This window comes from Cebidichthys violaceus, unplaced genomic scaffold (assembly GCF_023349555.1).
Source record: "Cebidichthys violaceus isolate CVI_PGR_0920_01 unplaced genomic scaffold, fCebVio1.0.p SCAF_19, whole genome shotgun sequence".
Classification (NCBI taxonomy): Eukaryota; Metazoa; Chordata; class Actinopteri; order Perciformes; family Stichaeidae; genus Cebidichthys; species Cebidichthys violaceus.
This window is the reverse complement of record NW_027176361.1, coordinates 6,044,854-6,060,174: the sequence shown is the minus strand read 5'-3', so window position 1 is coordinate 6,060,174 and position 15,321 is coordinate 6,044,854. Positions and strand designations below refer to the sequence as shown.

At 40.8% G+C, this 15,321-nt stretch overlaps 1 protein-coding gene across 1 annotated transcript in view; it reads left to right on the top strand.

The window, feature by feature from the left end:
• LOC137874604 (phospholipid-transporting ATPase ABCA1-like) overlaps nt 1–4,287 on the top strand; it is a 133,540-nt gene extending 129,253 nt beyond the window's left edge. The window contains exon 50 of the mRNA XM_068713375.1: nt 658–4,287. Within this exon, the coding sequence (XP_068569476.1) occupies nt 658–786 (129 nt within the window). The 3' untranslated portion in view covers nt 787–4,287. The remainder of the gene's footprint in view (nt 1–657) is intronic.
• Nucleotides 4,288–15,321: the final 11,034 nt, after the last annotated feature.

Sequence of the window (15,321 nt, the reverse complement as noted above, 5' to 3'; positions counted from 1 at the left end):
TTGTTTATTTCTGTTCATTTATGCTCTTTCACAGGTATTTACTTTCTATCACATTTAATTTATTGGCTACGTAGCTATGAAAAAGTATTTATGTTGAATTGGCCTGGATGATTTTTTTTCCTGCATATCCTTTTACATTAACACAGCCACTGGAAATCTTCGAATGAAAAAGCAATGCTCTTATCATTTTTTATGACCCTTTTTGCTGCTTTATTCTGGTGGGTAAAAATTTTTGTGTAGCTTTATCACAACAGACAGTTAATGCTAAGAGAATAAAAAGCCTGGACTACAGCGGTGTTTACGGCACGAATAAATACACGCCATAGGATTGATTTCTTTTGGCATTAAATGGGTATCACAGAGAGAAGAATGATTGTTTTATTCTCTTTCTCAGCTGGTCAAAGATGTCAAACTGACATTCACTGTGTGAGCCTCGACGCTTACTTGATGCTTCATAGCCCTTGTCTGGCAACTCATTCACATGCGCCCCGTTGTCTGTGCTGCTATTTCTGTTTGTTTTCCAGGCAGAGGGTGGGAGGGAGAGCAAAAATGAGATGGGTAGAGAAATGTCCACAGGCCCTTCAGCATTGTGTGTATTCTAAGTTCTTTATCTTGCATTTGCCTTTAAGTACCTTCTTCTCCTCGTTGCTCTTCCAGGTCTTTGTGAACTTTGCGAGGCACCAGCAAGGGGAAGAGGACTCTCAGGGCTATGACAACACGGTGGACACTAAAGATGAGCTGCCAATGGAGTCTGTGAAGACCTACCAAGAAGCAGAGAGGGTGTAACAGCCATTACACACATTGTGATTACAGGGGGCCGGCAGTATACTTTAAACAAGCTTAAATTGGTGTCCTTTCCACAGAGTGATGGGCTCAAACTTTCTGCGCAGCATTGTTAAGTGCACCAATGACTGGTATTGGTCAACAATGACATCTACTGTAATTGTTTGTGTTGTCTACCATAACCACCCTAGCTTAACCGTCTCCAACACGACTCATCTAAATCTCGAGTTACAGTGAGTGTACACTGCAAAAAAAACTTTCATTCTCCCAGGCATTCTGTATTTCCTTCAAATATTTATTCTCCTGGAGATCAGCTTTTCTCAGTTAATGCTGTCTCTGCAAAGTCAACACCACAGACTGTATAGAATCTGGATGGAGTCTCCGTCACCTCACCCATAGGTCTCTGAAGTGGGGGGGGGGAGCCTCAGGCTGTCTCCATCTTGGCAGTGACGACACAGCTTAACTCTAAAAATGGTGGATCGTCGGAGGAACTGAGGCGATGCAGCAGAGAAGTTAGCAGCTATAGGGAACCCACCTGTCACTCAAAGCGGCCACGCCCATCATTTTGTTTAACTTGAAGCCTTCATATAATTTAAACAGGTGAGTTGTATCAAAATTCAGCCTCCATCTGTTGTCATGAAAATTTGCGATAGAGACCAAAACCGTTTTTGAACCAGGCTGTAAACATAGATAATGCAAACAAGTTTGCTCAAATTTTGTTAGGGATAATTCTGTCCTCCCAAAATATTGGTAGGGACATAATGTAACCTCCATCCTTATATTCAACAACTGAGACAACGCCAGTTTGATTTACTTTGAAGTATATTGCTGACCTTAGCATAGTGGAGGACACAATGAGCTACTGAAAGCATCATACTTTGCACAATATTTAGGACACCCCAGGATTGAACTTCAAATTAAATTATGTTTGAGATTTTTTTATTGTTTATAATCATATTGTTAAATGTAAAACTGAATAAAGAAGAGGAGCTTGCCCTGATGTTTTAGGTGCGTGTTATCAGGTCAGATATTAGGTCACTTACGCTGATATTTATATAAATCAATAAATATCAACAAGCGACTAATGTAAGAATATTTGTCTTAAAACACATTGATCCACAGTGAGTTGCGACCTCATATTGTGATTTTTTTCTAAAAGGCACTTTAATGATTGACTTTGATAAGAAATGAATAATAACTGACTGGTGTGCTGGCTTTGATCAATTGAATGGGCGTCCGGTCAGCTGTAGACGGTGTTTAATCAAAGACACTGAGGTTACAGCAGTGGGACGATGACTCAGAGTCACCCAGCTGCTAAACATGTTGGGTCTGCAAGAAAGACAGCACATCCCATGTGTGCACCAACCGCTGCTTACAGATGACTACTATTCAAAGCCTTTGTAACTGACTTACAGTGAATACTTTTTGTCACAATGTGCCTTTTAGACACCCATGTTTGGAAACCCTTTGACAATCAATGGGCCGTAGCAGCATGTCTTATTTACAATGTTAAAGGAACACATCACCCACAAAACCCATTTGTTTATCAATTACTCACCCTGTGCTATTTTGAATTCTTGAAGAAAATGTTGTGGTTTTCACTAAAACTCTTAAGGCTTTTAAATGCATGTTTGGGAAATAGTTAGCATACAACTGGATAAATGAGAATTATATTATACTGCACGGGTTGTGTAAAGGGATTTTTTAATACAGTTTTGCTGTTGTTAAACTTGGCCCCCATTTACTTCAGTTCATCAAGACTTTTCTCAGTTTCTTTTATTTTTTGTTCACATGGAGGCGTGCAAGAACTTCTTTTCAAGAATTCAAGCTAACACAGGATGAGTAACACAGGATGAGTAACAGGATGAGTAACGCAGGATGAGTAACAGGATGAGTAACATAGGATGAGTAACACAGGATGAGTAACAGGATGAGTAACACAGAATGAGTAACACAGGATGAGTAACAGGATGAGTAACACAGGATGAGTAACAGGATGAGTAACGCAGGATGAGTAACAGGATGAGTAACATAGGATGAGTAACACAGGATGAGTAACAGGATGAGTAACACAGAATGAGTAACACAGGATGAGTAACAGGATGAGTAACACAGGATGAGTAACAGGATGAGTAACAGGATGAGTAACACAGAATGAGTAACACAGGATGAGTAACATAGGATGAGTAACACAGGATGAGTAACAGGATGAGTAACACAGAATGAGTAACACAGGATGAGTAACAGGATGAGTAACACAGGATGAGTAACAGGATGAGTAACGCAGGATGAGTAACAGGATGAGTAACAGGATGAGTAACACAGGATGAGTAACAGGATGAGTAACACAGAATGAGTAACACAGGATGAGTAACAGGATGAGTAACACAGGATGAGTAACAGGATGAGTAACAGGATGAGTAACACAGAATGAGTAACACAGGATGAGTAACATAGGATGAGTAACACAGGATGAGTAACAGGATGAGTAACAGGATGAGTAACAGGATGAGTAACACAGGATGAGTAACATAGGATGAGTAACACAGGATGAGTAACAGGATGAGTAACACAGGATGAGTAACAGGATGAGTAACAGGATGAGTAACACAATGAGTAACACAGGATGAGTAACATAGGATGAGTAACACAGGATGAGTAACAGGATGAGTAACACAGGATGAGTAACAGGATGAGTAACACAGAATGAGTAACACAGGATGAGTAACATAGGATGAGTAACACAGGATGAGTAACAGGATGAGTAACACAGGATGAGTAACAGGATGAGTAACACAGGATGAGTAACAGGATGAGTAACACAGGATGAGGAAAACAGGATGAGTAATTGATTGACTAACGGTCATTTTGTGGGTGAAGTGCTCCTTTCAGATGTGCAAAATGGATTTGATATTGTCGTAAGCCCCGCCCCCTTAAGTTCCTGTTGCTACTTCTGTCACGTTTACCATTTAGATTTAGATTTAGTTTAAAATTAAATGTTTTTAACTGTAATATGGAATTTATGACATTAATGTTTTGAATAAGTTATACGACATATCTATAATATGTACAGATATTGCTTTGTACACTTTAGACCACCAAAATTTATAACTGTTAAATTGTCTATACTGCTTATGTCAGACAAAATAAAATGTTAAGTAATGTTTTATGTGTAATCTTGACTCAGGAATATCTACATTTAAATGTCGGGAATAGTTCATATCTACATCATTTTCAGCATTATCTTCTGTACTGTACAACATTGAGAGACTGTAAGTGGCCTAGTGATTACAAACCTGATGCTGCTTACATTACTTGGCACTTAGTTCAGAATGTAAATACTTCCTCACTTTACCCTTCACAGGCACTCTGGTTTACTTTGAGAGCTTGACATCATTTTTATGCTGTGCTCAAATGACTGTCATGCCCGTTGCAAAGAATAATGAATCCTATCTACACCGAGTCCTGCCAAGACGAATGATTAAACATTTGCACAAATTGTAATGTGACTCCGACTTTAATTTCTGCACATTGCTTTATTTGTACGCTGATTAATCGGATCCCAGTTAGAAAGTCTCTTTAGTTCAACTTTCGACATGCAGTTTTATTGTTTTCGCTCCTTCATGTCTTTGAATTTGAGTGTAGCGTTAAGCGGCAGGCTCACATTTGTTGAGTCTGTCATACGTCCGTCCTTTAACGAGACCATGGGATGCCAGGATACCGATTGCACCAGAGTGGGTAAGGCATTTTATTTCACATTTAGTGTGCTGGGAGAGACATTTTGTCTGCCAGTTGCCAGAGAATGAATTCATTTTCTTGTCAAACTATCACACGGACACTTTTAGTGTTTGTTTGTTTTTTGTATGTTCCTTTTATTCCAGCGAATTCAAAGCTAGCGTGCCTTAAGGTTAAACCAATTGTTTTCTCGATTTTATTTCTATATCACAAAATATGTAGCTCTTGTTTTGGAACAGCCTTCCTTCCAAAAATTCATGAAGACGTTTCATATTTCTGTAATTTTAAAAACGTTTCCGATACTGATTTCCTGCTTTTTCCCATCTGGATTAGACAGTCAAAGCTCGTCTGATCTATTTAAGTATGTGCTCTACTTTCCCGTCTACATTATAGAGATACATGTATATGTATTTTCTGTTCCCTCTCAGCTGTGAATGTGTTTGTTTGTTTTTGCTTGGGAGTGGCAGTCAGATGGGGAGAACTACGATCCTCTGAACGTTTGTCTTTCACCTGGCTGTAAGTATTTACTCTCCTTCTTCTTGGCCTGCAGACACGTCTGAATAAAAGAGAGACATCATGATCATTTATTTTGGTAAGTATGTGTCATGTTGGTTTCTTCAAGTTTTAGTGACATACTCACTTGTGTCATGATGTGCAAGATGTACTAAGCTCCAATCTGAATGGTAAAAATGATTAATATGGTATTAATTGTGGGATATAAAGACACTTAATTACATGTGCAATAGGCTATATATACCATATAATAAAACTTTATATGCAATATAATGAATTTCCATAAGATTATTTTAGTGAAGAGCTGGATGTCACAGGTCATTAACTGCCGATAAGAATTGGCAAATCTTCTGATTGTTCATGTGAGCTTTAATGACTCTAATATGATCTCTATTGTTCTTCAGTGGCTCCCTCAAATCCACCACTCATATATCCCACATACAGTACGAAGGCTTATTCTTGGCAAACTGTTGCTTTCACTTGAGTACCTTGAGTTAATGTTGGGGCTTTCTGCATGTATCACACCTCTCTTCTCTCTCTCTGCTCATTAGAGCACCAAGCTCTGGGGCACACTGCCAGAGGCAATCAGTCAGGTGGGAACTTCACGGAGGCGATAAAACTCGTGTCTTAAGGTAAGATTACTTGTCACATTCCGCCATTATTCCCTCGCACTTCTCGTCCAAGTGTAATACCACGAAGGTTTACGAGCAGAGGTCACATTACAGAGCAGGAGTGTTGGGCGCACAGCACTGTGTGTGCGGGCTGTTAATTAATTTGAGCCGTTGATTCTCTCAATGTTTCTTTCGTATATATATATATATATATATATATATATATATATATATCTATATCTATATATATATATAGATATAGATATAGATATAGATATATATATATAGATTTGCAGAGCCGGACCTGTTTTGTTTTTTTTCAGCCAAAGCATTGGTGGCCTTTCATTAAATGTTTATTTAGTTGTCCTTGGTGTCCATGGTGACCATTTTCAAAAGAAAGTTCCCTCTTTTGGTGCAGAAGTAAGCGTTTGTATTTGCTATGAAATGATAGAGATTGGAAAAACACACCCAGAATGACACATGAAAGGTATTTTCCATTTCAGTAACTTGAATGCTGCAGCAATATTTTTTTGGAGTGAAGTTTGTCATAGTTACGCTGGCAGTGTATCCTCATTTTTCCTCAAATTATTTGACTTTTGATTTTGTTTAGTTCGCAAACCCCCACTTATTACACCGATAATATGATTTTACAGCTCATTCTGTACATAATAATCTTTCCCCATGGCTCGACATCTCTCCAATCTCAGTGTCAAGTTACAAGAATACAATGAAAGGCGTTGTCAGCCGGAATGGGAAGATTACAGGAGTTAGAGGAGATGATCTGTGATCAATGATCTGCTCGACAGGCGAGCTTTACAGAAAGCCCCTGCCACCCTTACAGACTGTAATCACCCTCTGTGCTCCGGGATTGCCGTTCTTGCTTCGGGCTTCCTGTGATATAGGCTGCCTGTTTATCTCACTGCAGTTTAACCCTAGACTCTTCGGAGCAACTTGTTACTTTATGTCTGTCTGCAGTGATTTTTCTTCTCTTATATTTTTTACATTTTTGTATTTTTAGTGATTGTGTTTTCATGTTGCTTTCATTAATTTTCTCTGGCGCAGCCTTTGAGCTAATTGTAAACCTTGAAGTCAACTGAACTTACGTCCACTCACTAGAAAGATCCATTCATCTGTGAATGCTTGTCCTATTCAGGGTCACGGGGGGGACATTGGTTGAAGGCAGGGTACATGTGGACAGGTTGTCAGGCTATCACAGGGCTGACATGTAGAGACAGACAACCATTCACGCTCACATTCGCACCTAGAGTCAACAATGAGTCTCGCCTGCCTGTCTCTGGACTGCGGGTAGAAGCCGGAGAAAACCCACGGGGAAACCATGCGAAACCTGCGCCATATGACAGAGGTCACAAATCTCTCATCATTTTGTATCTTGGAAAATGTTAAAATGCTTGTTTTTCTGTTGGAATATGGAGAAATCATGAACAAAATCAATGTTTCTAAAACCCAACTCATTATTTAAAACTTTTCATATTAAAAAGGCTGATTATTTCATTCAAGCAGTGTTTTGTTTTTTTGTTTTTTTTAACATTTCACAACAAAATGTGTCCTTGTAACCTTTTCATATCATAATGACAACATCGACTCTCATACTGGCAGTCCTTGAACTTATTGCATTTGCAATCATTTCAAAAAGATAAAGAAAACATGTCGTCGATTCCATAATTGGAAGGTCTCCACAGTGCAAGCAGTAGGCTGATAATCATTCAACAGGCCTCGTGCTTTCAAGGTGTTCAGGCGCGTTAGTCACGGGTTTTAATATCAACCTAGCTGATGTTGTTGTAGAGAATCAGTGACAAATGCTTTACAGCTCTCTAATTTAGTGAAACTGAAAATCAGATTTGACTCTTTCAAAGTAGGAGACTCAGAAGAATCTTTTTAATATGTCTTCTGAATTAAAGCATGCATACAAAGCATACATACAATATTCTCATGGCCTGTGGCTATAACAATGTGCTGCCTGAAGCTGTTCTTAACTTTAAAGAAAGAAGCTGACATTTGGGAATAGCTACCACAAGTTCCCCAAATCTGAGTTTGCCCTTTTAAAGCCTTTGTTGTGATCAGGAAACTATTTTGAGACCTAATTATGGCTTTGAGTTGTTTTATTATTATTTTATTATTTTGTGTTGCTTTGAACTTACTTTAAGTATTTGTTTGATGTTTTATTATGTATTTACTTTGTCTTGATAAAAGAGGTAGGCCTCTTCAAACAAATTTAATTAGTAAATGATGGCCTTATGAAATCTCTTAACATTGTGATATTTTCATGGGAATTTGACATTTTTATTATACATATTTCTATTTTATTATTATAGTTATATATATATATATATATATATATATATAATTATTTCAGGTTGAAGCACATGTTGACTGCTGTGTTTTTGAGCTTTAAAGACACCGCTAAAGGTTGTTGGGGGGGGGGGGGGGGGGCTGGCTGGAGCACCCGCAAATGTGAAAAAAAGTAACGCTTCTGCAGTCAGGTAGGTAGAACACTATCACTCTACCTTCATTCATTTCCTTTGAGAAACGAAAAGAATCGATCATAGTGAAATCAGTTCAGTTACACCTCGAGACCATTTTCACAGAAGACGTTTTGACATGTCACAGAAAAGGTGTAAATAATAAGATTAATGATTCCTGGATTCCTGGATTAGCTGCTTCAGTTCCAGGGTCCTGGTATTATGTATGCTGGCTCACTGTCACACTGTCATGACTTACTGGGACACTTGTATAGAGCAGAGCCATCGTTCATGTTATTCTGCTTTACCCACTGTGAGTGCTGAGCCAGCAAGCATCTAAATAACAACTACTAACTGCTCCTCGTGAATGGTGTGCATGCAGCCCCTCATAGCTGAGTCAATGTGAGTGCAAAGCTGTTTTTATGATAATTGCTTCAAGGATAACCGGCTTGTTATTCTCAGAATTGTGCGTAACTCATGTGTACAGTAGGTCATTCTCATGATGGCCAATGTTTAGAAATCAGGCATGTGTGTTCGGCATGTAGCACTTCCAAAGCCCGATGTGAATGAACAAGTCAAATGTGCGTGCAGGCGGTGTATTTTCTGTGGATATGAATGTCAGCAGCGTCTTGCAGACAAAAGAAATGGGAAAAATAAATGCTGTCTGAACTTTGGCCTTTGGCACCCTGCATTCCACACAGGGCAGACCCCGATGTGTGCTGCTGTGTAAAACATCGCGTCTGCTGTTGTTGCCTTGTGGAAAAAGCTTCTCCTCTCCTGCAGTTAATTGCCTTTCTAGACATTTTTATGCATACATGTCACACGGAACTCTCCGATCGGCTCCTGGTTTGATTTAAAGGGACGAAAATACCATCTCCTCTTTTTTTCCTCTCTGTCTTTTTTTCTCCCAGTTTAAGATATGAAATAACTGCTTCCAAAAATATTTTTTCACAGCCTCTCTTTTATGGCAGCCTTTATAGTTTTTGTTACTGATATTTCTGTTTTATTAAGTTCGTGGCATTTGTTTAATTCCCATGCTCCCCTCTGACGCGCTGCAGACGCAGCGAAGCTCACACTGAGTGAGTCTGTAATTTGTATGCAGAGCTGCTTTGGACTATTTTGAGCAAGTTCAGAGCTTCAAACTGTCTATTACTATATGTGGCTGACTGACCTCTGTGGAAGCCGGTACTGAGGTACCACGGGGTTGTGATGACACATTCTGTGTGACAGGGTTCACTTTAATCAAGTCTGCAATCTTCAACAAGGCAAGACTGCGTCAGGAATTGCTTTGATGACCCCAGTATTGTCGCACTTTTAGTCCTGGGCTATTTAAGTTCCACCAGATGCCTTTTTCTCAAAAGCCACCCACCTCTCCGGGGGCTTCATGCTGAGGGATGATGAGGGTTCAAGCTCGCTGTGTGGGCCTCGACTCCCTTTTGATTGGTGTTCATTTAGGATCTCCCGCAGCGATGAATGCTTCAGCACCGCTGCAAAGTCAGAGACATTTCTCAGAACCCTCCAGCGATTCTTTTCCTGCCCAGCTGCCGCCTCCAACGTGCTGCTTGTCTTTGAAGGTGGGGTTTGCTGTCGGGGCAGCATCAGGTATGGATCGTCTGGTGAGCTGACTGATTACGGCCATTTTAATTATTCAGCTTTCTTTAAGTCTCCTTTGCAATCAATGGTGAATTACTTTCCTCCCCAAGTCATTATATCATGTCTCCTTTTGGACTTGCTGAACTTATGTAAATTGCAATTGTCTTTTCTTTGGGGGGGGGTTGATTATTGCACCTCCATAATTACTTCAATGGACAAGGAGTCATTCACACACATCTTGAGGACAAACCTGATCAGCAGTGGATTCAGGCCAAGTACTTAACTAATTGTACTTATACCTAGTAAATATGATACAGGAATGTTTTTCCCCGCTGTAGCTGTTCCCTCCATCTTATTTCACATAGTGAATAGTTGGCCAACATATAGTGCATCATACGTACAGCATATAAGCACAAGTGAATGTTTAAGACCATGCTTTTACAACACAAGCTTGTTGCTTTCATATACATTTGATGTGTCTAAGATGAGCCTTTTCTGTTATTTATGAAGCACTGTTGCGGATGATATCCTCAGCTTATTCTCAGTTGCAGGTTGCAGTTTTATGATATAGGACTAGGACTGAGTAAATTGTTTGTTTATCGGTTTATTTGGTAGGGACAGTGCAGATTAATAAAACATCACTGTAAATGAGCCAGAGTTAGCCAAGACACTATTTCTCATCTGTAGTCCCTGGGCAGATGTTACAAAGTCACCCTAAAACACATAATATAAGATTAAAATGACAAAGCTATGCGTCGTTTATCCTTTCTAAGCATGCAGACATAATAAAAGAGAGAATATTAATATCAATGGAAGCATCATTCAGGACACCCTTACACTACACTGTCAAGAAATATTAAGACACACAACACAGAGGCTCATAAAGCAAATAAATGAGGCATAATTATGTTAAACAGGAACATGGACTAAAGATAAGATTATGCTGCATTGTTAGACACTCAAAACAGACAGAGCAGAAACTCGAAACATAAAAGCATGCCGAGTATGTAAGGAATATAAATCAGGCTGACATAACAACAATAAAAGACATGCAGGCAGGTAGAGGAGGGTTGCTAGATAGACAGACAGGTGGCAGCAAAGCGACTGAGGGAAGCTCAGCCCGGACAGATTGAGGACAGTGAGGTGAGCTTTAAATGACCTGGATGTGTCCAGGTCTCTAACGGTCACTGGGATGGAGTTCCATTCTAGTGCAGGTTTTACAGAATAGACTGACTGAAAGCACTTTTCCTGAATGGGATAATGCAGTCCCTTCTTTCTGACCCCACTCGTGCTACTAATTGGCAACAGCAGAAATGTAATTTCTCCCAGATTAAATTTTTGTCAACATCACGAGGAAACATTTCATTAAAGGAATCTGTAACATATACATCAGTAGTTTTTCCAATACAATGATGTTTTAATGTTCAATATTTAACAAGAAGCACATTCATCTCCTGTGGTGTAACATGTACTGTATGTCATGGAACCCATGTCAAAATCCTGAGCTTTCTATGTCCTCCTCAAGACCTCTGTGTAAGAATATAACACTTCATGGACAGGACAAAATTTCCCTATTCTACACAACATAACTTTATCCAGGCAGCAATTCAATTTCCCAACACAACACAGTGTATTAACATACTTAAGGAGACTGGGTTGAATTCGCGATTTGTTTTGTCTTTGCTTGAGTCTGAGTAAGCATTTTTTTTTTGTTTCAATTCACGATGCCACTAGGGCTCGGCAACAACGCTCACATAACTAATTAATTTGCTGGACAGTTTGTGTAGCTTGTTGCCCAGAAAGGTTGGAGGATTTGGCAGTTAGGTGAGTCAAAACTAACCTGATTGTAGTCCTTGTAACATTAGAAATGCATGTTGGACCTTTGCATGCTGACATCCAAGCCTGAAAACTCAAATACATTTCAGTAAATGTATGTAGAAATAATAAAAATCAGGCCGGTTTGAGGGCTTGAACAGTATTTTGATGCACACATGTGCTTGGAAGAGTCGTATCAGCTGTATCCCTGTTTGTTTTCTCCCAGAATCCTCCTCTATCATCTAGTTGGGTGTGTTTTATCATTTTGTCTTGTCCACTAAAGGGTGCCTTGAAGTCTCACTAGTGGTCGAGACTTTGTATGTAATCTTGTCTGGAAAGTGATGCACTCGCTTGAAAGGGTATCCGTGATCTCGTTGACAATGGAGGTGAAATAACGAGCAGGCTCTCACCGCCTTTCGCCACTTCAAATCCTCACCGTCGAATGGGTTGGTGGAGATGCTCGGTTTGCCAACAAGGTTGCTGAAATGGGGGAAGGGGAGTAAAAGAGAGGGGAAAGAAAACTGAAGGAGAGTTCACGGCCCAGACGTTCTCCTGCCCGGCCGTTTCTCTTCTCTCTCCTCCCAACGCCTCCCAGCTCTTTCCAATCTGCTTTGCAGCTGAGCGTCCTACTCCACTCCCAGTGTTTATCTGACATCATGAAGGGTTTCGGCTTCCCCCGATTCCGATGACAGCCCGAACCCTTCAGTGTGCACACATAAGCCAACTCGGCAGATGACAAAGCGCTGCTGAGCCTGTCGGCAGAACCACGCAGCTCCCAGCATGCTTTGCCCCCAGCACGTCACCTACCTGGTCTGGCACAGACTCAGCCTCGGAGACCACCTCATTATTCACTTTGACAGGGTTGTATGACCCAGCAGCTACGCCCGGACTTGTTCTGGGAGCATGAGCAGATGCTTGATTCTGTAGCTGCGGCTCTGTTATTGAACTGTAACTGACTCGGGAAGCATCTTCCACCAAACTTCTATCATAAATAAACTGAGAGACAACTTAGCTGGTTGGGGTTGTGATCTGTGTTTATTTGAACGAAGTCTCAGATGATGGGATGAAAACAATAGTCAAGCCAGAATTCAAAAGCACTGCCCTTATACCGGGGAAAGAAACCCACAAAGTTTTATTCCCAATTGAATTGTTATGCAGCGCATGGTTATGAGGTAAAAAAGAAAGCCAGGGAAGAACCTATTAATGCACCACACACATCTGCCTGCAGGTGCATACTGATCAGCAAAGCGTCATTGAGCTCAGGATGATTCACCCAGGCTTTTATTTTGATGGAGCGATTCAGGGCCGCACTTGAAGTGCCACCTTGGTCTCCCTTTGGTCGCGAGTCCCCTCATGAAACACCAGGGGGGATTTTTGTTGTATACATAGTTTCTCCTCCCTTAAATCCAATGAGTTTTGACCTTACCGTCGTTGGAATACAAAGTAAGCTAGACAGAGGGCCCCTGTTTAAAGCCGTATCGGAATGGGGTGCCACAGCTTGGAAACAAACAGTATCAGCACCCTGCACTCTCACAGATAAGCAGAGTCGGCTAAAAAAGAAAGAGATACATATGTTTACCATCACTATACTTCGCTGCATCAGGGAAAAAAATTAAGGTCACACAAAATGGCTGACCTTGAAATTGCTGCAGCAGCTGGACACACTCCTTCAAATGATCCTTCTTTTCTTATGAAAGGCAGAGGCCAGCATTGCTATTTTGATAGTTTGTCATAAAGAAATTATTCCAATGCTACTTTAGTGGTCACCTCTGAAGGATACGTAGTTAGTTTGTGGCTTCTCCTTTAAAAGGCAAATGAAGAAGTCATGATGGTAAGCCTGCCATGCTTGTCATCATATGTCAGTGGTCTTTTTATACCTCTTGTATAAGTATAGGCCTTTGTTTCAATACGAACTTGGATGTAGCAGTAACTTAGTGAGCGAACTTGGATTCTTATTTCAATTCCATCCCAAAATCAGTTGAATAGAACACCTTTCTTGCTCTGTATCAAACAGGAAAGAGGAAGTAATCAAGCTGGACTTATGTGTCGCATTTCACGATGGTTCCCTCCTGGTGGGCGACTCTACAGAGCAAAAGTATAAATTGTTAGTTACGTTCGCCGTTTTGCTAAATGCATAAGTGTCATTGTAGCTGCCTTGTCCTTGTCACCACAGGGCAACGTTTGGCAGCGTTGAATGGTATTCATGACAACAAGTGTCATTGTGGTGGTTCCATGAGCAAAGCAGGACGTCTTTTTGACGTGTGTGCAGCTTGCGTCGGGGTCTGTTCATGCATGTATGGGCGAGAGGGAACTGTGTGTGTGTGTGTGTGTGTGTGTGTGTGTGTGTGTTTACAGTGCCAGTAAAAGGCCAGGCCAATCGATCAGCAGGGGCTTAACAGCTTTAGTCAAAGAGCACATTTGCTGCTCTATGTTCTGTGGGCTTCCTGTGCCGTGGTTGTTCTATTGGTGAATTCAAATGTCCAGACTCAGGATGCGCAGACTGAGCCCTGGCGGACTAAGATTTTAGGGAGTCTGACAATGACTGAAGTGCCCGTTGTGAATACGTTAGTTTACACGGATGCAGGGCTGCTCAGAGAGGCTGAAAGGGACAAATGCTGCCTTGATGAAGGTGAAAAGCGTGTTGAGGAGTTAAAGGATTTTCTCTCTGTGGGTCTTGCGTTTCATGAAAGATACAGAGTTCAAATTCACACCTTTTAATACAAGAGTTATACAAAGCTGTCAAAGGCAACATTAAAGATTGCATTAATAGCAACCTCCCACATATTTTGATTGTGAATTCGACAGACCAACACCAGATGGGCTCTATAACCTCCCTGCTATATAGAGTGCTGTAGGGATGACGTATTTTTGTAGGCCAACCAAAGAAGTTTTATTGCATAAACACAAACCTGCCAATAAGCTCTGTGGCAAACACAAGTTCAGCAAGATAATCTTCACAAATGAACGCCCCTTTTATGATGTTTGATTGCAATTGTCAGAAGTAAAAAGCTAACTTTAGGCCTTCCTGAGACCCAGGCTGCTGCGGTAAGGACTCAGCCTTAATGGTACAAGCTTTACAGTACCTAGTCAGCTACCAGGGCAGCCCTAACTGATGTCTTTTATGATCATATCAGCAGAGCGGTGAGCTGTGAGAAATCTCGCTTGTACTGTGTACAGGCTAGCAGTCTCTGGAAGTCCACACAGAGCCCACACCAAATATTCGCATGAGAGCCCTTGCAGACTAAATGCATTTTGGCAAAGGCCTGCCCTAACCCCTCTGCAAAGCCCTCAAGTCTGGGCAAGTGTGGACTTTCGGATTCAGCACGTCTTCTCTCTTCACCCCTTGGAGTTGTCTTACTGCATTGGAAGCCTGTAAGGAAATAAGTGGCCTGAGTAGAGATGCACAGCTTGAGTGTGGGACGTGGCCCAAATCCCAGCATTAGTGACGTGTGGCAAGCTTAATGTTTTTATTGTTGACACCTTGTGCTTGAGTGACCGATTTATTTTCATAAGATTGTGATGTATTTTGATGGTATCGTGCTGTCTTGAATGAAATGAAACACTACAGTATGTAGATAAAGAACAATCTCACATCTCATGAACTCTTTCAGTGTGTTGAGGGGCAGCGGCTTGGATTTTTGCAACAAAAATACTTTTTTCTTCTAACGTAGGTGAGCTAAAAACGTAATTCGCAACAAACCGCTTTCCAGTTGTTACCAGCAATTGATTGCTTCTCAGAGTCAGGTTGTTCGTTATCAACCGAAACCACATTTTTGGAGTCATTCACCGAG